General features: G+C 33.3%; 3 protein-coding genes and 2 long non-coding RNA genes across 6 annotated transcripts; 3 read left to right on the forward strand and 2 right to left on the reverse strand.

Moving 5' to 3' along the window:
- Window positions 1–1,191: 1,191 nt before the first annotated feature.
- LOC130811243 (uncharacterized) lies at window positions 1,192–2,963 on the reverse strand. The gene is made up of 3 exons (XR_009041145.1): window positions 2,824–2,963; window positions 2,083–2,149; window positions 1,192–1,668 (listed from the first exon to the last, which is right to left on the reverse strand). It is a non-coding gene; the product is annotated as an uncharacterized LOC130811243 (long non-coding RNA).
- Window positions 2,964–7,145: 4,182 nt separating this feature from the next.
- Window positions 7,146–7,520, forward strand: LOC130810910 (uncharacterized). Its single transcript, XM_057677034.1, has one exon. It carries the CDS (start codon window positions 7,146–7,148, stop codon window positions 7,518–7,520), a length of 375 nt encoding a protein of 124 aa, XP_057533017.1.
- A 652-nt stretch (window positions 7,521–8,172) lies between these two features.
- On the forward strand, window positions 8,173–9,727 carry LOC130811244 (uncharacterized). Of its 2 annotated transcripts, XR_009041147.1 has the most exons (3): window positions 8,175–8,381; window positions 9,058–9,124; window positions 9,242–9,727. It is a non-coding gene; the product is annotated as an uncharacterized LOC130811244 (long non-coding RNA). The 2 variants fall into 2 exon arrangements; XR_009041146.1 differs by having other exon boundaries at window positions 8,173–8,381; window positions 9,058–9,727.
- Window positions 9,728–14,787: 5,060 nt separating this feature from the next.
- LOC130811245 (protein EXORDIUM-like 1) lies at window positions 14,788–16,183 on the reverse strand. The gene has a single exon (XM_057677469.1). The coding sequence runs from the start codon at window positions 15,962–15,964 to the stop codon at window positions 15,014–15,016; it is 951 nt and encodes a 316-aa protein (XP_057533452.1). The 5' UTR covers window positions 15,965–16,183; the 3' UTR covers window positions 14,788–15,013.
- A 2,792-nt stretch (window positions 16,184–18,975) lies between these two features.
- Window positions 18,976–20,425, forward strand: LOC130811246 (protein PHOSPHATE-INDUCED 1-like). Its single transcript, XM_057677470.1, has one exon. The coding sequence runs from the start codon at window positions 19,170–19,172 to the stop codon at window positions 20,133–20,135; it is 966 nt and encodes a 321-aa protein (XP_057533453.1). The 5' UTR covers window positions 18,976–19,169; the 3' UTR covers window positions 20,136–20,425.
- Window positions 20,426–24,735: the final 4,310 nt, after the last annotated feature.

Below are 24,735 nucleotides of genomic sequence, written 5' to 3' on the forward strand. Positions count from 1 at the left end.
ACGTATGTACTTGTAGCAATCAATCCTCTTGTGACCTTTCTTCCCGCAATGGTAACACTCGATGTTCCTACTACTCTGAGGAGTGCTCAATGTTGATCTCCCAAAACTAGATCTTGGCTCTCGGTGTGACTGTGTAGGTGCTAAAAATCGTCTACCCCCAATGTTCTGTGATATTTCGTGGGTGTCCTCCCTACGTCGCTTCAACCCTTGAGTGGTCCTTCGCTCATCCCATAGGTGTTCAGCCTCATAAGCATCGTGATATACGTCCCTAACATGTTCGTGCCCCAAGCTCCTCATACGTTCCCGAATATCCAGACTCAACCCTGATAAGAACCTCTGAGCCCTGAATCTCTCCCCAATCTTCATGTCGTCCACGTACTTAGCTAATTCCATAAATCAAACGTAGTACTGGTGAACAATGTGGGTTCCTTGCATAAGTCGAGAGTACTCATCGAACATCCTCCGCTGAAGATGTAGAGGAAAGAACTCGTCGCAAAGCGCTGACACAAACAAGCTCCAGGGAAGAGGAGGTACGGTAGAAGGGTGCTCCGATGTAACTGCAGAAGGAGCTGGTAGAAGAGCATCTCTATGGGTGACCCACCAAGTATCGGCGTCACCGGTTAGGTAATGAACCGCTAGATCTACCCTCATATCCTCGGGTGTCTTCAGTATCGCGAATATCTTCTCCATTTCTCGGATCCAATCGTCTAGCTTAGTAGGAGGACCCTTGCCATCATACGTCTTAGGGGCTGACCTTTGAATACCCTCTGCTTGTGACGCCCCTAAATCGTGCCTAGAACTACCCTTTGAAGATTCGGCGTTAAGTGACTGAAGCACTTGCTCTTGCAGAAGAAGGTTTTGTTGCTGCTGCGTGTGGAACATCTCTAGCATAGTCCCAAACTGTTCGACTGTGATGGCAGCCGGAACGACAGGTGTAGAGGTCACGGTATTATCGGATCGCGCATGGATGCCTCATGTGACGTGACCGTACGCTCAGAGTCATGGGAGCTCTTAGACTCTTCCTTAGTCTCATAACTCTCGTGACGAGGCGCACGATTCTCAGCCATCGCTGTACGTGCACAAATAAAAAAAGAACATATATTTTAACAACAATAAATATCTCGATAAAGATACATGCACACATAAGCATATGAAACACTGTAATACAATAATTGAATCAAACGTCCGCTTCAAAGATACTCCACTAACTAGCGTCTACCCAATCTCTAACTTCACACCTAGTGTCTTTCTCTAACTCACACTTGTCCTATATCCTTATTACCCATCCAAAGGTCCTTAATTCACGAACCTTGCTCTGATACCAACTGTAACAACCCAGCTTACCGTTGACTAGGTAAACAGGGTCGTCACGGGGTTCATTTTACAAGAAACTTAAATCGCATCTCCAAAACCTAAGCAAAGGAATCACCAGCTCTTTAATGTAACTAACTCAGCTAAATCTCAAACCAAACATCTAACCTAAACATAAAGTAATCATACAATTCACTTCGAGTCCAATATAACTAACATAATCAGAACTACTACACATTTAACAAATTCCTAATACAAACTATAAACTCCCACAGGCTCAGCTCAAAAGGACATCCTTGGCACCCTTATCAACATTGCTAACCCAATTGTTCCCGACCGGATTCGATCTGTCATCGACTAAAAGATGGAAACAACAGGAAATCAGATTAAACTGAATGAGAAGTAACAATCCAAAACAATAAAACACAGAAATTCAAAACAATGGTTTAAAAGCAACATCAGTTCCCTAGATCTATGTGCGCACAGGGAGACTAGTTGAGAGGAACATCTATAGCTCTAAGACTATGTCACTCTCGGGTGAGGCTAGTCAATATTTGAATGACAATTCACCTCAAAACAGGGGAATAGGAGACAATGTCTCACTACTCCGTCAATGACCAGCTCGTAAGCTCGATCCACTGACCATATCAATATCTGCATAATTATTCATAAACAATTTATTTCAATCATGTAAATTTCACAAACTTTAATAAAACATTTTTACAAATTGTAGTTTGGCCAGACCCCTTTTAAGAGACTTTTACTACTCACAGACGATGTCGCTTCAAGGTAACGAATCCAGCTATCAACTAGAAGGGTTCTTCGATGATATCGTCTCCTGGAGCATAACAAGATCACAACATCACTAGAGAGCGTTCGATACTACTATACTAACATGTAACTTATTACATCTTCTCCTAAGACCGCAACTTAACCAAGAGTTATGCTAGCATTCTAACCTTTAAAATCTCACAGTCGATTCAAGAATATCAAATTACCCAATATTACAAGTCTCCAATTTTGATTAAGACTCAACTTACACATTTTAGTCAAAATTTAACAATACCCAATACAATTGTATCTCAAATGTTTAATTTCAGGAGGTTTTTGATTGAAAAGATTAATTTTGTAAAAGTATGGCAATAGAATATAATATAATCAAGAAATGGTAATCCAATTTATGATTTTCCTTATTTATGCGTTTTTTTTCAAAAATTAATAATAATATTTATATTCGACTATAATACACGAAATTAATACAAAAACAAAATTTCATATATATATATATATGTACAGAAAAAATTTTCGTTGAAGAATATTAATGTTTACTATTTTAATTAAAATTATTTCGGTTTATGCGGTTTTGGGCAATTTAAATGAATAATTCATATAAAATAATATACAACGAATTAATTTACCAAAATTTCAAGAAATATTAATTTATATATACTAAACACAAATAAAATTTATGAGTATAATTTTATGTAAATAAATATATGTAAGAATTTATACCTTTAATAATTTCACTATTAATTAAATTCCTTTGTCGTAGAATTTTTTAGCCACAATATTAGCTTCCTCCCCTTGAGTTTCTATAATTAACACTAAATACTATTATTAGGAAATTTTTTTGAGGCTTTTTAGGAATTAGTTTGTATTTGTGAAATTTATTTTTCCTTCAATTTTTTTTTCTTCCTTTTACCTTTACCCACGGTAGCTTGGTCTTAAATAGGCCAAGATTTGCAAATTTAGCTATTATTTTAATTTCCTTCATGGGCAAGAATTAATCCAAGATATTTTCTTCTTGGTTTTATTATAAGGATAAGACTACATTTATATTTAGACACCTAGCCTACCTTGCCGTCCACTTTTCTCTTTTCTTTTCTTTTTTTTTAAATTTTTTTTGTTATTATTATTATTATTATTATTATTATTATTATTATTATTATTATTATTATATATATATATATATATATATATATATATATATATAAATATATATATATATATATATATATATATATACATATATATATATATATATATATATATATATATATATATATATAATTATTATAACCTACTTAACTCACTTGATTCATGGTAAATTTTCTAATTAGTTTAAAGCCCAAAAAGATTTTATTTATTTTAAATTTCCGAATGTCACATTCTACCCAACTTAAGAAGAACTTCGTCCTCGAAGTTGAACAATGCATATACTAAAATATCCAGCTAACATACATATTGTAAATCTATGTTGATCAAGTTCTCATACTTGTGCCCTATAAGAATCTACATTTTGCGACTAACCATGTTAACCATCCACACTTACTAAAACTATTCTAAATCCAAAAATCCTACCCAACTTAGAATAATGTTCGTCTTTGAACTTAACTCTTTAAGACTAAGGAGATGCAATAGTTATAAAACGATAAAAATATAAATACCTAAGTAAACAACCAAGGATAATCGCGTCTCATGGCATCTTCTGCCTCCCACGTGGCTTCTTCGGTAACGTGATTAGACCAATAGAACTTTCAGAAGTGCTACACTACCTCGACGACTATCACGCGTCTTCTTATCTAGAATCTGAACGGGAGTCTCTTCATACTGCAAGGTGTCATCCAGGGTTAATTGTTCGGCCTGAAGGATGTGTGAGTCATCCGGGATGTACTGCCTTAGTTGGGATACGTGAAACATGTGATGCACTCTATCAATTGACGCAGGTAACGCAAGTCGATATGCTACCTCACCTATGCGATCAAGGATCTCGTAGGGTCCAATGAATCTTGGACTGAGCTTACACTTCCTCCCAAACCTCATCACACCTTTAATTGGTGAGGCTCGAAGGAAGACTTTATGTCCAACTTGAAATTCAAGAGGTCGACGTCGTTGGTCTGCGTAACTCTTTTGCCTATCCTGCGCTGCTCTCATCCTCCTTCGTATCAACTGGACTTGTTCGATCATTTCCGGAATCAAAGGCGGTCCCACAGTTACCGTATCCGAACTATCACTCCAACATACAGGGCTACGACAACTACGACCATAAAGTGCCTCGAATGGTGCCATCCCAATACTCGAATAATAACTGTTATTATACGAGAACTCAATCATATCCAACTTATCGTCCCATGAACCCCCGAAATCTAAGACACATGCTCGTAATATATCCTCAAGCGTCTGTATAGTCCGTTCTGTCTGTCCATCTGTAGCTTGGTGAAACGCTGTGCTCATTCTCAACTTAGTACCCAAAGAATCCTGTAGCTTTTGCCAAAAATTATACAAAAACCGAGCATCTCTATCTGAGATTATGTCTCGTGGAACTCCGTGATGTCTCATCACTTGCTGTCGATACGCTAAGGCCAACTGATGCTTGTTCCAGGTGTCCTTCATCGTAATGAAATGTGCCGATTTTGTCAATCGATCAACTATGAGCCAAATCATATTGTTGCCCTTCGTAGTCCTCGGTAGTCCACACATAAAATCCATAGATATCGATTCCCACTTCCACTCGGGTATCAGCAACGGGTGAAGTAAACCTTGAGGTCGACGTTGATCTATCTTGACCTTCTGGCAGGTTAGGCATTTGGCAACAAAATTAGAAATGTCCTTTTTCATACCATGCCACCAAAACGTTCTCCTGAGATCTTGGTACATGTTGTCAGTGCCCGGATGTATGGATAAACATGAACTATGCGCCTCTCTCAGAATGCGAGTACGTAGGTCTAAATCGTTAGGCACACACCATCTATAGTCATATCGCAAAGTACCATCCCCGTGTAGGCCAAAATGTGGGTCGGGTGTTTCTACCGCCAGAGATGCCTTCTCAATTAAATGTGTATCATTAGTCTGTTTCATCCTAATCTCTTCCAACAAATCAGATACATCCATCAATGACGCCACTACCCCATGGTCTACTATCTCGATACCCTTCTCCTCTATTTCTTTTCTTAAACGCACTCTAACTAAGGCATTACATAAACTATGTACAGCTTTCCGGCTCAAAGCATCAGCGACGACATTAGCTTTTCCCTCATGATATCGGATCTCCAGATTATAATCTGAAATCAGCTCTAGCCATCGCCGTTGCCTCATATTCAACTCCCTCTGGGTGAATATTTACTTCAGGCTTTTGTGATCAGACAAGACCTTAAGATTTGTACGCGACTTTTCCAAGATTGCGTGACCATTACGCAATTGACCAGAAAAGATATATGATTTGTTTGGAATGAACAGTGCGATAAAGCTTTTAGGATTCTCAAGACACGACTGACTTCTGCACCTATCTTAGCACTACCTGATGGAGAGTCAGAATTCGAGTTGTACACTGATGCATCGAAAAATGGTTTGGGGTGTGTGTTAATGCAAAATGAGCGCATCATTGCGTATGCTTCACGGCAACTAAAGACCCATGAGATCAACTATCCGACACATGACATGGAGTTAGCTGCGGTAGTCTTCGCTCTCAAGATATTGAGACTCTATTTATATGGTACTAATTTTAAGGTCTTGTCTGATCACAAAAGCCTGAAGTAAATATTCACCCAGAGGGAGTTGAATATGAGGCAACGGCGATGGCAAGAGCTGATTTCAGATTATAATCTGGAGATCCGATACCATGAGGGAAAAGCTAATGTCGTCGCTGATGCTTTTAGCCGGAAAGCTGTACATAGTTTATGTAATGCCTTAGCTAGAGTGCGTTTAAGAGAAGAAATAGAGGAGATGGGTATCGAGATAGTAGACCATGGGGTAGTGGCGTCGATGATGGAGGTAACATCTGATTTGTTGGAAGAGATTAGGATGAAACAGACTAATGATACACATTTGATTGAGAAGGCATCTCTAGTGGTAGAAACACCCGACCCACATTTTGGCTACACGGGGATGGTAGTTTGCGATACGACTATAGATGGTGCGTGCCTAACGATTCAGACCTACGTACTCGCATTCTGAGAGAGGCGCATAGTTCATGTTTCTCCATACTTCCGGGCACTAACAAGATGTACCAAGATCTAAGGAGAACATTTTGGTGGCATGGTATGAAAAAGGACATCGCTAATTTTGTTGCCAAATGCCTAACCTGCCAGAAGGTCAAGATAGATCACCGTCGACCTCAAGGTTTACTTCACCCGTTGCTGATACCCGAGTGGAAGTGGGAATCGATATCTATGGATTTTGTGTGTGGACTACCGAGGACTACGAAGGGCAACAATATGATTTGGGTCATAGTTGATCGATTGACAAAATCGGCACATTTCATTCCGATGAAGGACACTTGGAACAAGCATCAGTTGGCCTTAGCGTATCGACAGCAAGTGGTGAGACATCACGGAGTTCCACGAGACATAATCTCAGATAGAGATGCTCGGTTTTTGTCTAATTTTTGGAAAAAGCTACAGGATTCTTTGGAAACTGAGTTGAGAATGAGCACAGCGTTTCACCCAGCTACAGATGGATAGACAGAACAGACTATATAGACGCTTGAGGATATGTTACGAGTATGTGTCTTAGATTTCGGGGGTTCATGGGACGATAAGTTGGATATGATTGAGTTCTCGTATAATAACAGTTATTATTCGAGTATTGCGATGGCACCATTCGAGGCACTTTATGGTCGTAGTTGTCGCAGCCCTGTATGTTGGAGTGATAGTTCGGATACGGTAACTGTGGGACTGCCTTTGATTTAAGAAATTATCGAACAAGTCCAGTTGATACGAAGGAGGATGAGAGCAGCGCAGGATAGGCAAAAGAGTTACGCAGACCAATGACGTCGACCTCTTGAATTTCAAGTTGGAGATAAAGTCTTCCTTCGAGTCTCACCAATTAAAGGTGTGATGAGGTTTGGGAGGAAGGGTAAGCTTAGTCCAAGATTCATTGGATCCTACGAGATCCTTGAGCGCATAGGCGAGGTAGCATATCGACATGCACTACCTGCGTCTATTGATAGAGTGCATCACGTGTCTCACGTATCCCAACTAAGGCAGTACATCCGGGATGACTCACACATCCTTCAGGTTGAACAATTAACCCTGGATGACACCTTGCAATATGAAGAGACTCCCGTTCAGATTCTAGATAAGAAGACGCGTGATAGTCGTCGAGGTAGTGTAGCACTTGTGAAAGTGCTATGGTCTAATCACGTTACCGAAGAAGCCACGTGGGAGGCAAAAGATGCCATGAGACGCGATTATATTTGGTTGTTTACTTAGGTATTTATATTTTTATCGTTTTATAACTATTGCATCTCCTTAGTCTTAAAGAGTTAAGTTCAAAGACGAGCATTATTTTAAGTTGGGTATAATTTTTGGATTCAGAATAGTTTTAGTAAGTGTGGATGGTTAACATGATTAGTCGCTAAATGTAGATTCTTATCGAGCACAAGTATGAGAACTTGATCAACATAGATTTACGATATGTATGTTAGCTGGATATTTGAGTATATGCTTTGCTCAACTTCGAGGACGAAGTTCTTCTTAAGTTGGGTAGAATGTGACATTCGGAAATTTAAAATAAATAAAATCATTTTGGGCTTTAAACTAATTAGAAAATTTACCATGAATCAAGTGAGTTAAGTAGGTTATAATAATAATATATATATATATATATATATATATATATATATATATATATATATATATATATATATAATAATAATAATAATAATAACAATAAAATTAAAAATGAAATTAAAAAAAAAGAAAAGAAAAGAGAAAAGTGGGCGGCAAGGTAGGCTAGGTGTCAAAATATTAATGTAGTCTTATCCTTATGATAAAACCAAGAAGAAAATATCTTGGATTAAATTCTTGCCCATGAAGGAAATTAAAATAATAGCTAAATTTGTAAATCTTGGCCTATTTAAGACCAAGCTACTGTGGGTAAAGGCAAAAAGAAGAAAAAAAATGAAGGAAAAATAAATTTCACAAATATAAACTAATTCCTAAAAATCCTCAAAAAAATTTCCTAATGATAGTATTTAGTGTTAATTATAGAAACTCAAGGGGAGGAAGCTAATATTATGGCTAAAAAAATTCTACGACAAAGGAATTTAATTAATAGTGAAATTATTAAAGGTATAAATTCTTACATATATTTATTTACATAAAATTATACTCATAAATTTTATTTGTGTTTAGTATATATAAATTAATATTTCTTGAAATTTTGGTGAATTAATTCGTTGTATATTATTTTATATGAATTATTCATTTAAATTGCCCAAAACTGCATAAACCGAAATAATTTTAATTAAAATAGTAAACATTAATATTCTTCAACGAAAATTTTTTCTGTACATATATATATATATATATGAAATATTTGTTTTGTATTAATTTCGTGAATTATAGTCGAATATAAATATTATTATTAATTTTTGAAAAAAAACGCATAAATAAGGAAAATCATAAATTGGATTACCATTTCTTGATTATATTATATTCTATTGCCATACTTTTACAAAATTAATCTTTTCAATCAAAAACCTCCTGAAATTAAACATTTGAGATACAATTGTATTGGGTATTGTTAAATTTTGACTAAAATGTGTAAGTTGAGTCTTGATTAAAATTGGAGACTAGTAATATTGGGTAATTTGATATTCTTGAATCGACTGTGAGATTTTAAAGGTTAGAATGCTAGCATAACTCTTGGTTAAGTTGCGGTCTTAGGAGGAGATGTAATAAGTTACATGTTAGTATAGTAGTATCGAACGCTCTCTAGTGATGTTGTGATCTTGTTATGCTCCAGGAGACGATATCATCGAAGAACCCTTCTAGTTGATAGCTGGATTCGTTACCTTGAAGCGACATCGTCTGTGAGTAGTAACAGTCCCTTAAAAGGGGTCTGGCCAGACTACAATTTGTAAAAATGTTTTATTAAAGTTTATGAAATTTATATGATTGAAATAAATTGTTTATGAATAATTATGCAGATATTGATATGGTCAGTGGATCGAGCTTACGAGCTGGTCATTGATGGAATAGTGAGACATTGTCTCCTATTTCCCTGTTTTGAGGTGAATTGTCATTTAAATATTGACTAGCCTCACCCGAGAGTGACACTTAGAGCTATAGATGTTCCTCTCATTTAGTCTCCTTGTGCGCACATAGATCTAGGGAACTGATGTTGCTTTTAAACCATTGTTTTGAATTGCTGTGTTTTATTGTTTTGGATTGTTACTTCTCATTCAGTTTAATCTGATTCCCTGTTGTTTCCATCTTTTAGTCGATGACAGATCGAATCCGGTCGGGAACAATTGGGTTAGCAATGTTGATAAGGGTGCCAAGGATGTCCTTTTGAGCTGAGCCTGTGGGAGTTTATAGTTTGTATTAGAAATTTGTTAAATGTGTATTAGTTCTGATTATGTTGGTTATATTGGACTCGAAGTGAATTGTATGATTACTTTATGTTTAGGTTAGATGTTTGGTTTGAGATTTAGCTGAGTTAGTTACATTAAAGAGCTGGTGATTCCTTTGTTCAGGTTTTGGAGATGCGATTTAAGTTTCTTGGGAAATGAACCCCGTGACGACCCTGTTTACCCAGTCAACGGTAAGCTGGGTTGTTATGACTAACATGTAACTTATTACCTCTCCTCCTAAGACCGCAGCTTAACCAAGAGTTATACTAGCATTCTAATCTTTAAAATCTCACAGTCGATTCAAGAATATCAAATTACCCAATATTACTAGTCTCCAATTTTGATCAAGACTCAACTTACACATTTTAGTCAAAATTTAACAATACCCAATACAATTGTATCTCAAATGTTTAACTTCAGAAGGTTTTTGATTGAAAAGATTAATTTGGTAAAAGTATGGCAATAGAATATAATATAATCAAGAAATGGCAATCCAATTTATGATTTTCCTTAATTATGCGTTTTTTTTAGCAAAAATTAATAATAATATTTATACTCGACTATAATGCACGAAATTAATACATAACTTATATTTCATATATATATGTACAGAAAACTTTTCGTTTAAAAGAAAATCTTAATGTTTACTATTTTAATTTATATTATTCCAGATTATGCGGTTTTTGGCAATTTCAATGAATAAATCATATAAATTAAATTACAACGAATTAATTCACCAAAATTTGCAGAAAATTTAATTTATATATACTAAACACATATAAAATTTATGGGCATAATTGTATGTAAATAAATATATGTAAGAATTCATACCTTTAATAATTTCACTATTAATTAAATTCCTTTTTTGTAGAATTTTTTTAGCCACAATATTAGCTTCCCGCTTGAGTTTTATAATTAACACTAAATACTATTATTAGAAAATTTTTGAGAATTTTTTGGAATTAGATTATGTTTGTGAAATAATTTTTTCTGATTTCCTTCTTCTTTTGTTTTTACCCACGGTAGCTTTACATTATTTATAGGCTAAAGATTTTTTATTATTCTAATTCTTCCTTCATGGCCAAGAAAAAAATTAGGATAAGATCTATATAATCATGCCATCTAAATAAAAACTAAGTGGAACATATGCCACCTAGCTTAGCCTTGCCGCCAACACTAGATCTTTTCTTTTTTTTATATATATTATTATTATTATTATTATTATTATTGTTATTATTATTATTATTATAATAATCTACTTAACTCACTTGATTCATGGTAAATTTTCTAATTAGTTTAAAGTCCAAAATGATTTTATTTATTTAAAATTCCCGAATGTCACAATTCAAACTCATACTCGCCGAAATTGGGGAAAATACGGTGTGAAATTTGTATAATTTTTACCTGCATGCCATTTCTACTAATAACAATCAAACAGGTCGTGAAAATGTGATGCATAAAAGAATTCTAACTTTGGAGTTGTTTGACAATTGGTTATTTGTTGGCTTTTTGGTAGCTTTTAGCTTTTTAGCGGTCAAACAACTAGTAAAACGTTTGGTGAATTGATTTTAAGCGAGCTGAAAGCTAGATATTAAACTAAAACAAAAATATCTACATCTAGTTAGATTTTTTGTTGCCATATAACTTTTAATCTAAATTTTTCTCTAATAAACATTTAATATCGAGTAAATAATATATTATTATCAAACATCTTTTTATAAAAGCTAGCTCCAATAGCTTAAATATTGGTCAAAACTTTAGTGTGGTCAAATTTTATTTGGTCAATTCAATAAACATTGCAAGCTAACAATCATTTGTTAAGTAGGATCTGTAGCCTGTAGGAGTCATAAAAACTCACAATACAAATCCTGACGCACTCCGTGGGCTCCTTCACGACGAAATGGGCTGCAGTCAACCAGACAACTTTAGACAAGGTATCTGGTATTCTATGGAAAGGGTTATATACATAAACATGCCAGCGATGCTCAGTAACAAGTAGCTTCATTTCTAGCATCGATATATAAGACAAACTACCACGGGCTGCTGTGAACAAGCCTATGACCATCTCTACTCAAAGTTAATGGCCGAATTTTTATACACGTTCGTATAGTGTATATCTCTTCGTAAAAAATATTTTGGGATAAAAGTGGATGTAATATATTTCTTCCTCTTATATTTAATATTTCACTTGAAATAAATAAAGAATGTTTATTCACATTAAATTTTAATATCATATCAAAAGACGTAGTCAATCAAAAAATTTTGCTGATAGTCGAAGTCTTATTATATATATATATATATATATATATATATATATATATATATATATATATATATATATATATATATATATATATATATATATATATTAAATACTATATGTTTATAATTTATAAAAGTCTACCTAACCCAAATTATTAAATGTATTTGTAGTTGCAAACTTGTATTCTTAGCCTTCTTAGTTCTTACAATCTTAAAGTCAAAGATTTATTACGAAATTAGTTTTTGAAGTGGACTTGATTTTTTAAATAATTAAATGTCAAACAAAACATAAAGTCCAAAATTTAAAAATAGTATACAATTTTGAAATTTCTCGTCTAGCTAGTGTGTTAAAGATGAAGATCGAAGATGAAGATTGTAGTATATGTATATTTTGAGTCCATGTAGACTTATGTATGGGCACTTAGGTTTGCTAAAGCTTTGTATGAGGAGTAAATTGGAAAACTATTGAATGCATATGAGTGAAAGACAAACATTATGAGGTATCGAGCCTAAAGATAAAGCTTAATCAGCTTTTATAGATTTAATAAAAAGAAAGATTAAACTAAAAAAGCTCATTTGACTTTTTTGAATGACCACCAAAAATCCGATTCAGCTAAAGTTCTTAGAGTAAAAACAATGCTCAATTTTACGGATTTTTTTTTTCTAATGTAAATATTTATGTTATAAACAATAAATTAAAATACCCTCGTATATTGTTTTAGAAGTCATAATCCATCCTTGGATATTCTCTCCCTCACCATTAATTTTCTCCCACCCACTCTAAATTCTGTATTTTGTAAACCTCCATTGAAGTTGAAAAGAATTTCCAATTCATCAATTAATTAAATTAGGTTATGCAAGGCAGAACGTAGTTTATATTGTGTAAATTCGATAATTCTTAGCATTATTTTGTTTGGTTTTTGTTTCGTGTTCTTGCAATTGTTAAATTACCCAATTCAATGGGGGCTTTTCTATTGGTCTTAAGTATGAAAGATTAGGTGTTTTAATTATGATTAGAACATAAAAAACTTGACAAAGTCAAGAAAAAAGAATGATGTAAGCATTAATGGATGGAACGTCTATCCATTGAACCGAGGAGCTTAGGCAGTTTGTATTGAAGTGCCACTTTAATTAAAGCATTGACCTTCTAGAAGGAAACTCCCATTGATCATTCTTCTATCTTTGCTCCACATCACCCAAATCCTCCCAATAACACTAAAGAATTACACGTGCAACCCAAGGCCAAGCTCGTGCTGACACCTACTTAAGGAACTATTGCTCTTCCTCTTCCTTTTCGGATTAAGCAAGTAAATTCTTTCAATTTTTTTTATTTCAAGATAAGGTGAATCACCTAAGGATAAGAATGAACTTCTATCATTATCATTTTTGTTCATAACGATTAAGATTAGGGTTTGAAGAGGAAATGAAAGCGGCAGATCATTCACTAAGAGCTAATGTGGCCAAAAGGTCCCTTGGCTCAAGAACTGTCCTCAAAAAGAAAAGATCCTGCAACGAAAAAGATTGAAAGAAACCCACATCTTACGACACAAGTTTGACTCTAAATATAAATTAAAAAATAAATATAAATACAATATAGATAAATAAAATATAAGAATAACTAGTTAATAAATAAAATGAGAGAAAGAGTGATACGTAAAAGAACAAGAACAAGGAACAAGCAGAAGAACATCAACTTGTAAGTGAGAAGACATGAATAAGACGACTCTAACTACCATTCCTTATCATGTTCTCAAAGAGGTGTACCTCATTCAGGTTAATTTTATTTGTTACTATAACGTTTTACTAGGTCTTCCTCAATTTCTCTTACCTTCCACTTTGATTCTTATGACCCTTTTCATAGGTGCGTCAAAAGTCTTTCTCTACACATGCTCAAACCATCTCAATCTACTTTCAAACTTCTTTGGAAAAAAAGAGAAAATTCATATGGCTTCTCTCTAAACTCCTGGTTCCTTATTCCATCATTATGTAACTGTACATCCACCTCAGTATACGCATTTCCCAAGCTTCCATCTTAAATTCAAAAATCTTCTTTACGAGCCAATATTTTGTCCTATACAACAAAGCAAGCCTGATTGCAATTCGGTAAAATTTACTTTTTAATCTATTTGGAAACTTCCTATCACGTAACACCTCAGTGGCTACTCCACTTGAGCCAACCCGCTAGTATAAGATGAATAATATCTCCATCAATCTTCCCATTACTTTGAATTATTGATCTTAAATATCTGAACTTGAGCATGCATGCAACAATTCTTTACAATGGTCACCTCTGACTCACCTATCGGCTCCGTCTTACTAAAGTCTCACCGCAAATATTCTATTTGCGTACGACTTATGTGCACCCCCGATCTTCTAAAACAACCCTTTACTCTTCCAATATAATTTATTATTAGTTTTCTCCTTGGTTTCTGCTACGAACACGATATTGTCAATGAATAACATGCATAACAGTACAATCTGCCAGATAGATTTAGAAATCTCCTGTATATTAACTATATATAAATATGGATGTGATTCAAAATTTTGAACTTACACTATTAAGCTTTTAGTTTTATGTTAGGATCTAATATAATCAAAATTTTAAGTTGATGGTTGACGTTTTAAAGTATTCTATCTTTTTCACTTGCATCATTTGCTTTTTCACGCTAGTGAATGTACATTTTCACTTTTTAATATCTATTACTACGCAAATCAAAAAAATTTGAAAACTAAAAATTAATAAATTTTAAATTGAGATATTTCAAACAAGATCTGAGAAAAAAAATATCAGTTGTGTGAAGCATAATATCGTGACAATTTGAACTAATCGGCTCAATTTTAAGGCATTCTACCAAATATAACAACAAGTCAACAACCAAAGCATGTATTTTCATTATCAGTCAAACTCTATATTGAACAATAACACTCTACACACTACAACATCTCTATATTGACATATTACACTATTTCAAAGATGAAAACAACATTTCTATAATAAAACTTTACTCATATACTTCACTTCTATATCTTATGTTCAAGCAACCTACAAATTTCTGTCACATACTATGTATTGTTGATAAAATATCAAACCAAAGTAGAGCAAGATAAGGTGGTTGGATCAAATAAAGCAGGAAGCAGATACTTCCTTTTACTAATTCCATTTGCATTATAACTTGCACCTGTTGTTAAATCCACCAGTAAATTCCCAGCATATCCTGGATATGCTCCTTTCCCATATACCCCTGGACATGCTGATGCTGCCTCTAATGGGCCATATTTCGGGCCTTGGTAGTACCCATTTCCATATGGGTTTGTTACTGTCCCTGCCAGCAGAGAGGCCAAGTTTATAATCATCCCATCCAGGCCCACATCGTTATTGGGTGCAACCAATGGTGGGCTCTGTGGCCCGTAAATGGGCTGGTGGAATGGCCACGCACATTGACCCGGACATTGAATCTCAGAGTTTCCAACCCAAATATAAGTGAACTTTTGATGGGTATTCTTGGAAATGTAGGATGATCCATGGGTTCCACATCGGCTACTACAAAATCCTTCCACTGTCACGTCAGAAGAAGTCAACACTATGTTGATGGCGTTGACTTGTTGACCACCCTTAGAAGCAAGGTGTATAAGTTGGTTACTAGTAAGGGACTTACCAAGGGAGTATGTTTGGTCAATGGCTTGGTTGACTAAGGAGATTGAGATGGGTTTATTATTCTTAGAGTTGATAAGGTGATAGTATTTACCAATGGTATTCCACCACGTGGCAACAGATGGTTGGGGTTGTTGAGTAGAGGATGATGATGAGGATAAGGATGTGATAAAATCAGTAATGATTGCTCTTTGGGATGGTGTAAATTTGCCATACCAAATGAGATTAATTGGGGTTTTACCACTTAGGAGTTGGCCCTTGTGGTATTGGAAGGCCATTTGCTGCTGAGTTGACTCAGTGAGTCGGCTCGTTCCGAGGGAAGTAGTGATGAGACAGAAAAGGAGGATTATTTGTAGAAACATGTTGGAAGATGAAAATGCCATTGTTTAGTAAAAAAGGGTTTTAGGCTGATTGATGAATGAAAAAGAAGAGGGTAGCTGTATTTATATAGTCATAGTAGTACTAGAGAGTATGAAGGGGGTAGCAGGAGGGAAATTACTAGGAAAGAAGAGGTCAAATTAAGCTCATGTTGAACTAGAGAATGAAGTACTCCAGCTAAGTAGAGTCACTCACTAGTTGGAGGCTTGGAGCGTTTACTTTAGAGGTGGTACTAGTCAATGTTAGGGGCGCTTACTCCTTAGTGTTTATTTCATCGGTGTTGAAAAATATTCACTTATAATCTTATATCGAAAAATTAAAGAAAAATTAACTAATATACTCACCCTGTTCTGAAATATTCATTATATAAGAGTTTTTTACACTATTTATTGTTTAAACTTATTTTATATATTGCGGCTAATATATAAGAAAAAATATATTTAAATGGGATCTTGTTTAAATTGTCTAATTGCATACTTACAAAATATTAAATTTTTATAATTTTTAGATATATATATTTCAGAATATAAATAATCAAAATAACACATCGGGATGTGTAAAAAGCCAAATGTTGCAAGTATAGTGGAACGGAGAAGTTATAAATTTGAAAGGTTACTCCTATATATTAAGAATTGGTTTTAATATATTAAGAATTGGTTTTAGAATGGAACCTCATTGATTTTGTGTGCAGTCATGCCAAAAAACTTTGGTTTTATTTTTATTTTTATTTTTATTTTTTTATTTTTTATTTGTATCTTATCTTTTTCTTCCTTTTTATTCTTTTTTTTTTATTTATTGGTATTGATCATAGTATGTATAAGTTGCAGGCTTTAAGAGTAGTTGCATGTTCTTGAGCCAAGGGATTCTTGGACCGCACTCTCCTTTATGGGAATAAGTTGCCGCCTTCCTTCCCTCTTCAGATGATCATAGTTTTCATATAAGCGGGATACACTGAATTTGATGATAATGATCAACTTTGATTGTTCTACAATACTTGCATTCTTTTCATCTTTAACAATAAACAACTTAATAATTTTTTGCTACTCCTACTTTATTTCAACTTATCACTTTATTAATTATTCATATACCCTTTAAAAAGGTAAAATAGACAAAAATGCAACAATAGTAACTTTTCTTGAATTCTTGTGCCACCACTTAAAAGGTAGAAGAAATTCAATATGGAAGAGATATTATTTAGAACCATATCACTTATTCTAAGGGATTTTCTATAAACATTTTATTTTTTATTGTAATTGGTCTTATATTTTTCTTTTACTATCAATTTCTTTTTTTCTATGATCCATACCCTTTTTTCAATCGATCAACTCTTCCAACTTATTTTTTCTACAACTTACATATTTAATTCACTTTTCTTAATATATCCATTTTCAATTTTTTATTTTGAATATTTTTTTCTTTACCCGTAACTGCTAACCCATTTTACGAGTAATGTAACAAAAGTTATGTTACACCATCACATTGTAAAAGACAATATAAGCTGCAGCAAGTTGAATAAAGTAAATGGTAAGGATTACAAGTAGCCCGCCATCAACGCACGACGACTTAGAAATCCAATTGTACTGAAGTGACCTTACTCATCGACTCTGATTTTTTAGGTTTTTGTTCCAATTTACTAATGTTTTTAAGGTTTTTTGATCAAATGAAAAAATTCAAAAAGACAGAGCAATAGAATTTGAGTAGACGAATTTGAGTAGAATTGACCTTACACGTCGTTTTTTTCTCTTCAGACTCTACTCATGATTTTTGTATCGGCGGAATACATAGGATATGACGATGATGAGGAGGAGCAAAATTTGAAAAGATAATACTCTTGCTCTTTTATAGTGTTACTTAGAAAATTAATGCAAATATTAAGAAGTAGCTAAATCATTCAGTGGTTAATACATATAAAAAAATTTTAAATGTAAAGATACTTTTAAACAAACAAATAGATCCCTTGATGAATATTAAAAAGGATAGTAGGAATCATTTTAATAAAAAAAAATTAGTAGCAAATTAGATAGATTGGAAAAAAATAAAAATTGTAGCAAATACAAACAACAAAGAAGTAATAAATGAATAGTCTACGGAAGATTAAATGAAGAATTAACGGCGTAGATAATTAAATTTTTGTCCCTTTTATGACTTGACATTTTATGACTTTCTAATGACTCTTTTAAGATCCTTAATAATAAAGTTTATTATTAACCTGATCGGTTAATTATTCTATTAGTGACCTATTATAATTGACTCGAACTTTAATCCAATAGATCGGCTCAGTCCATTAAACAGCTCTAATCTGAAGCTAAAGAATTCAAATGAATTAGTCAATTCAGAAATGGTCTTCCAAGTCACGTTAGATGGCTGGCTGCGTGTCATCCTTAGCATTAGCTGGCAATTTGCATTGCTTGCTTTATTCAACTTGCTGCACGCTAAACTTTACTCCCACAAAGTGTTTGGTCCAGATACTAGCCTTTCTAGTAACCACCTCTACGTACTTCATCTAGTCCAATTCCTTCCCCCTAATTTACTTTGAATTTCATAGTTTTTTATATAAATGATACAAAATGTGTAAGATATATAAGAGTATTAAATAAGTAATTATTCTCTTTTATTTCTTAAATAAGGTCCCTCATTTTGTATTATTTTATTTTTTGACAAGATTTATTATTTTCTTTTAAATTCATCTATATATTTTAACTTTTTTAATTTTATCCACATAATTTATTTTTCTTTTCATTTATTATCAAATATTCACATTTTCTTTACAAAATTATTAATTTTTTTTACTTATGGGGTGTTTAGCAAACGACTGATAGCTAGTTACAGTGGCTAATTTGACCAGTTAATTTTTAATTATGAGCAATTTATCCAAAACAGCTTATTCATGACAATAAACTGTTTTAACCAGCTAATATACCAAATATTAACATTGACTATTTGACCATTCAATCTTCTAATTATATCAAATTCAGATAAAATTACAAAGTAAGCTAATTCGCCCATCAACGCCTAAAGGGACTAGGAGTGCATATTTGGTCCACTTCTTTCCTAGTATCTTCCCTTTCGCTCACAGCTGGCTTCTTGAGTTCCACACCTAAGCCTAATACTCTCTACTCGTATAAATATACCTTCCCTTGCTTCTTTTTTATTAATCCTTTCTTAGCCCAACAAATTCTATTCTTTTAATTCAGTACTCTATTATAAACAATGACATCTTTATCTTCATCTTCCAACATGTTTCTACAAATAATCCTCCTTTTCTTTCTCATCACTTCTTCCCTCGCAACGAGCCGACTCACTGAGTCAACTCAGCAGCAAATGGCCTTCCAATACCATAAAGGCCAACTCCTTAGTGGTAAAATCCCAATCAACCTCATTTGGTATGGCAAATTTACACCATCCCAAAGAGCTATCATCACTGATTTTATCACATCCTTATCATCATCATCATCATCATCATCCTCTACTCAACAACCCCAACCATCTGTTGCCACGTGGTGGAATACCATTGGTAAATACTACCACCTTACCAACTCTAAGAATAATAAACCCATCTCAATCTCCTTAGTCAACCAAGCCATTGACCAAACATACTCCCTTGGTAAGTCCCTTACTAGTAACCAACTTATACACCTTGCTTCTAAGGGTGGTCAACAAGTCAACGCCATCAACATAGTGTTGACTTCTTCTGACGTGGCAGTGGAAGGATTTTGTAGTAGCCGATGTGGAACCCATGGATCATCCTACATTTCCAAGAATACTCATCAAAAGTTCACTTATATTTGGGTTGGAAACTCTGAGATTCAATGTCCGGGTCAATGTGCGTGGCCATTCCACCAGCCCATTTACGGGCCACAAAGCCCACCATTGGTTGCACCCAATAACGATGTGGGCCTGGATGGGATGATTATAAACTTGGCCTCTCTGCTGGCAGGGACAGTAACAAACCCATATGGAAATGGGTACTACCAAGGCCCGAAAGATGGCCCATTAGAGGCAGCATCAGCATGTCCAGGGGTATATGGGAAAGGAGCATATCCAGGATATGCTGGGAATTTACTGGTGGATTCAACAACAGGTGCAAGTTATAATGCAAATGGAATTAGTAAAAGGAAGTATCTGCTTCCTGCTTTATTTGATCCAACCACCTTGTCTTGCTCTACTTTGGTTTGATATTTTATCAACAATACATGGTATATAATTTTGCAGGTTGCTTGGAAATAATATAGCAATATGTTAGAGATACTATAATAGAAATGTCACACAAGTTTTTAAATATTGTACGTAGCATGTTGACATAGAGCCATAGAGGTTTTGTAGTGAAGCAATGTAATTGTTTATTTGTTTAGTAGTATAAAGTTGACTAGTATATTACTATCTTTTGTTTTTGATAATAATTTTAAGAATAAGATTTTATTTTTTTACTTTATGATTTATCTATTTACTCGCTATCTTCCTAGAGATATCATTTATTAGTCCCTTTTATATTAAATTTGCTTAAGTTTTATTTTTTGTCATTATTTTTGGTTTTTTTAAATTTTTATCCACACATTTAACGTGTAATTTGATTTTATTTATTCTCCCGTTCTACTTAACTTGCATCATTTTTATTTTTGGATAATAACTCACCACTATCTTTTAATCTCATTTATATATTTTAACTCTCTTTATTTTATCCACAAAATTCATTCTCTCTATTCATTTGTTACCATTTTCTTAAAAAAGAATAATTTGCGAATTTCAGCTTTAGCACTTTTAATAATAAATTACAACTTTGATGTTTTTTTTTTGCGAATTACAGCCACCAAAGTATCAAACTCTACAGCTTCGGAGTTCTGTATTTTTTGGCCTGAACCTGTAAACTTTGATATTCGTAAAGAATAAACATCAACGCTGTAATTCACAATTAAAAATGTTAAACTTTAAGGCTAAAATTCACAAATTGTTTCTTAATAAAACACTAACTTTCTCTTTACATCAAACCAAACGTACCTAGGATAGAGTAAATACACATTTAATTTAGTTTATTATAAAATTTTAGTTTTATCTTTTATATATCTTTTCTTAATTTTTACCTAATTTCTATTTGAGGCTATTCTGTTTGAGGGTGGCACTACATATTTTGATAGTTGCATATATGTTCATATATATTATTGAACTCTTGAAGCATCCTTCAAAGTTAGGACACTCAGAGCTTTCCTTACAATATGATTAAGGTTAATTATTTCGTTTTAATGTAAAATTTTAACTTTAAAATGATGTTTGATGATCTCTCTTGCTTCATTCCGTCCACAAAACCGATTGAACAATAGTACTTTTTGCTCTATTATGTTCTACAACCTTAGCATTTAGCAATGTATGGGCTTCGGAAAAATTCAACATATTGCTTTTAGTTTATGACACACAATATCATGTTCTATTGAATTATATATGATAGGATCATTGTTAAGATGATAAAATATTGTTATAAGGGGAAGCCATTTAATAGCATTGAGATGATAAAATGTTATTTTTACATATAAATATTAAGAAAAATTATTCTGAATAAGTCAATTTTTTAATTATCTGTCGTGAATAATCTTACCAATTGATTATTTCTTAACAATACAATCTTTGATCTACTTTTTCTCCTTGTATACCCCTTAACTTGTTTAGAATGTTATAACAACTAAACTTTTTTTAAAAAAATAAAGAGAAAACCCTCTTCCACCCCCCACCCCTTGTACTATACACCTCGTGTTTTACAAATTTTATGTTGACATTGATAATAAGTCTTGTTAAACTTAACATAGTATATAAGTCGATGATTTGATCAAAAATTAAAATTGTAGGTTTTAAAGAATGGTATTCCTACCTTAATTGATTACTCTCACATGCGAACTTAATGGGATTTGCATGGGAAAGGGAAGGAGCCCTTCCTCTCATTGTCATATGATTTTGGGATGACATGAAGCCTTAGTTAAGAATATGTGCAACTCGCGTTTTTTCAATTATATGCCAAAATTGACTATAAGTCTAACTAAATTTAATATCTACCACCCCAACCAGTCCAAACCCTTGCACCACCAAAATTGTCTAGCCTACACAAGCTAACACATCATTCCCACCGCAAAGTGACGACTGGTCGCAACTAACAACCACCTTCAAGCACAGTAATCGAGCATCGACCACCACTTACTTTTCCTTATCTCAATGTCATCACCGCCATCTAAACCCTAATAACCCAACCTAAAAACACTTTTAAACAACAACTAAATCATCCATGAACTATTAATGAAAAAAATGGGGGCAGGGAGAGGTGGTCACGCACCGAAAAATAGGGGCGAAGCCAAAATTTGGATTTAGTGGGGAACAAATAGTTGATATACGAGCAAATTATTTACTATATAAAAATAGTTAAATTATGAAAATATTAATATTAACTGTAATGAACTTGAATCGTATCAAAATTATATTAAACAAATGAAATTGAAGCTTCCCTATTATTATCACTTTTGAAAAAACCCAAATGTTTTTGTTGACTCTATCATTTCCCCAATAAGTCTTTTCAAAAATGCTACTTCCTCCATTCTTTTTTACTCGCAACATTGTTAACTTCGACATTATTCAACAAGCAAATTGATTTTCATATTGTCGATAATCTATAAGTTAAAACATAGTCATACGAGATCTTGTCTAAATCGTCTCGTATCAATGTTTATTAATTTCTAGTTTCCATAATTTTTTGATATACATAATTAGAGATATTAACTATTAAATTCGTATATAAAAGATGTGAAAAAGCAAATGTTGCAAGTAAATAAGAATGGAGGAAGTATTAAAATTAAGATAGGAAAAAAATAAACACGCACATTAAAAAGGATAAATGTAAAATAATTAAAAATAAAGAGTAGTGATATTATGACAAATTTATTAAGTTATAATAACTTTTGTAATATTTTCATACTCTTTAAACTATATATCATAAATTAGTAAATGGGCCAAAACTAAAAATACAAAGGATTATATCTTCGACAAAGACGGTCGGGCCTCCCTCGGCCCCCAGGGTAGCTTCGCCCCTACCGACAAAGAAGGGGGGTAGAAGGGGTAACGGAGCACCAAGGATTGCAAGAAGGGGTGGGGGGCGTGCATGGGTGGGGGAGGGGAGAAGGTATTCCGACGCTTGGATAGGGAGGGGAGGGGGTCGCCATTGCTTAGAAGGGGGTGGGGGAAAGGAGAAAGTTTTGGTGGTGGAAAGGATAGTGGGAGGGTGGAAGGAGTGGGAAGCGGATGGGTTTTGCTGTTTTTCATTTTTTTAAAAATAAATTAACTAGTTGTAGTAGGTCAAAAAGTATTTCCTTTGTCTGTTTTTATTTTTTCACAAGTTTTAAAATGAGTGAAATTTAGTAAAATGGAAAATCGAGTCAGAAAATAATACAAAAATAAGAGGATTATAGAATTAAATGCTTAAAATGAAGAGAAAGAATACATTTGTGGATGAGTTTGAAAGAACAAAAGCGAGACAAATGTCAAAAAGAAGAAAGGGTGTAAAATAAGTAAGGCAAATTGAAATGAAAAGAGGTGTGAATAGAGATGGGCACGGGTAGGATCTGGGTTGGGTCTAGATAGATTCAGATCTAGACCTTAATTTTTTTATTGGACTCAGACCCAAATCCTGATCCATAGTGTCCAAAAAATTGGACCTGGACCCAGACCCTGAGTCCAAAATAATTTTATTTTTTTCCTGAATTTTTTTAATATTATATATTATACAATTTTCAACCATTCGTATAAAATTATGTAAACATTTTCTACTAACAACGATCGTGTAATTGAGCAAATAAATATATGAAGCTTTTCAACATACAAGTTCTTATAATAAAACATTTATCAAGTCTTTTAGTTTTAAAAGTATTGATAACGACCACTTTTCAATTTACATGTATTTACATAGTTTACAATCACTTAATGTTTAGAAAAATAACAAAATTTCAAATCAAACAATTAAATATACATGATAATTAATATATCATTTTAAAAAAAAAGATGTAAATGAGTCCATGGGTCAGATCTAGGTCTCAAATGTGTGGACCCAGACCAAGACCCTAAGGTCATGGATCCAGATCGGATCCAAATCTATAGGGTCCAAAAATAGATAGATCCAAACCCTTAAAATTAGGGTTGGGTCGGGTCGGATCTAGACGCTTAGGGTCCAAGACCCATTCCCATCCCTAGGTACAAAATGAGGACATAAGGAGTAAGAGGGTACTAGAGCAAATGTAGGACGAAAGTGAAATTTTATTACAAAATAATATAAATGTGAAATTATTCACAGTGAATAAGTGAAATATGAGATCATTCAGGATAAAAGTTTTTTAAAAAATCATTATTGCTAATTATTGATTTCTAATAACAAAAGCACTGAACAAGAAGTATATATAATTCTATTGGGTCCGTAATAATTAAAAAAGTTAAGATGTTACCAAGTTTCTATGTATAAACACTTTTTTTAGTTGGGTTTATATGTATAATGTGTATAGATTTAGATAATAAAATTGATAATTATTTAAAATTTTATTTAGAATATTTTTTAAAATTATATTTACCTATTTTAGAAATATATTTAATTAAAAGCAAAATACTTACCACATTTTCTCATCTAAATATATGCACTAGGTACATAGATTAAAAAAATTGTTTAAATAATGTTTATTTTCATATAAAAGTGATAATCTCATCTAAATATATAAAATTGTTTAAATAATATAAACACTTAATATTGTTAAAAAGAATT

Source organism: Amaranthus tricolor, chromosome 4, assembly GCF_026212465.1.
Source record: "Amaranthus tricolor cultivar Red isolate AtriRed21 chromosome 4, ASM2621246v1, whole genome shotgun sequence".
Taxonomy (NCBI): Eukaryota; Viridiplantae; Streptophyta; class Magnoliopsida; order Caryophyllales; family Amaranthaceae; genus Amaranthus; species Amaranthus tricolor.

Excerpts from the sequence above, each read along its gene's own strand:
- LOC130810910 (XM_057677034.1), top strand. The coding sequence starts at position 7,146 with ATGAGGTTTGGGAGGAAGGGTAAGCTTAGTCCAAGATTCATTGGATCC.
- LOC130811246 (XM_057677470.1), top strand. The coding sequence starts at position 19,170 with ATGACATCTTTATCTTCATCTTCCAACATGTTTCTACAAATAATCCTC.
- LOC130811245 (XM_057677469.1), bottom strand. The coding sequence starts at position 15,964 with ATGGCATTTTCATCTTCCAACATGTTTCTACAAATAATCCTCCTTTTC.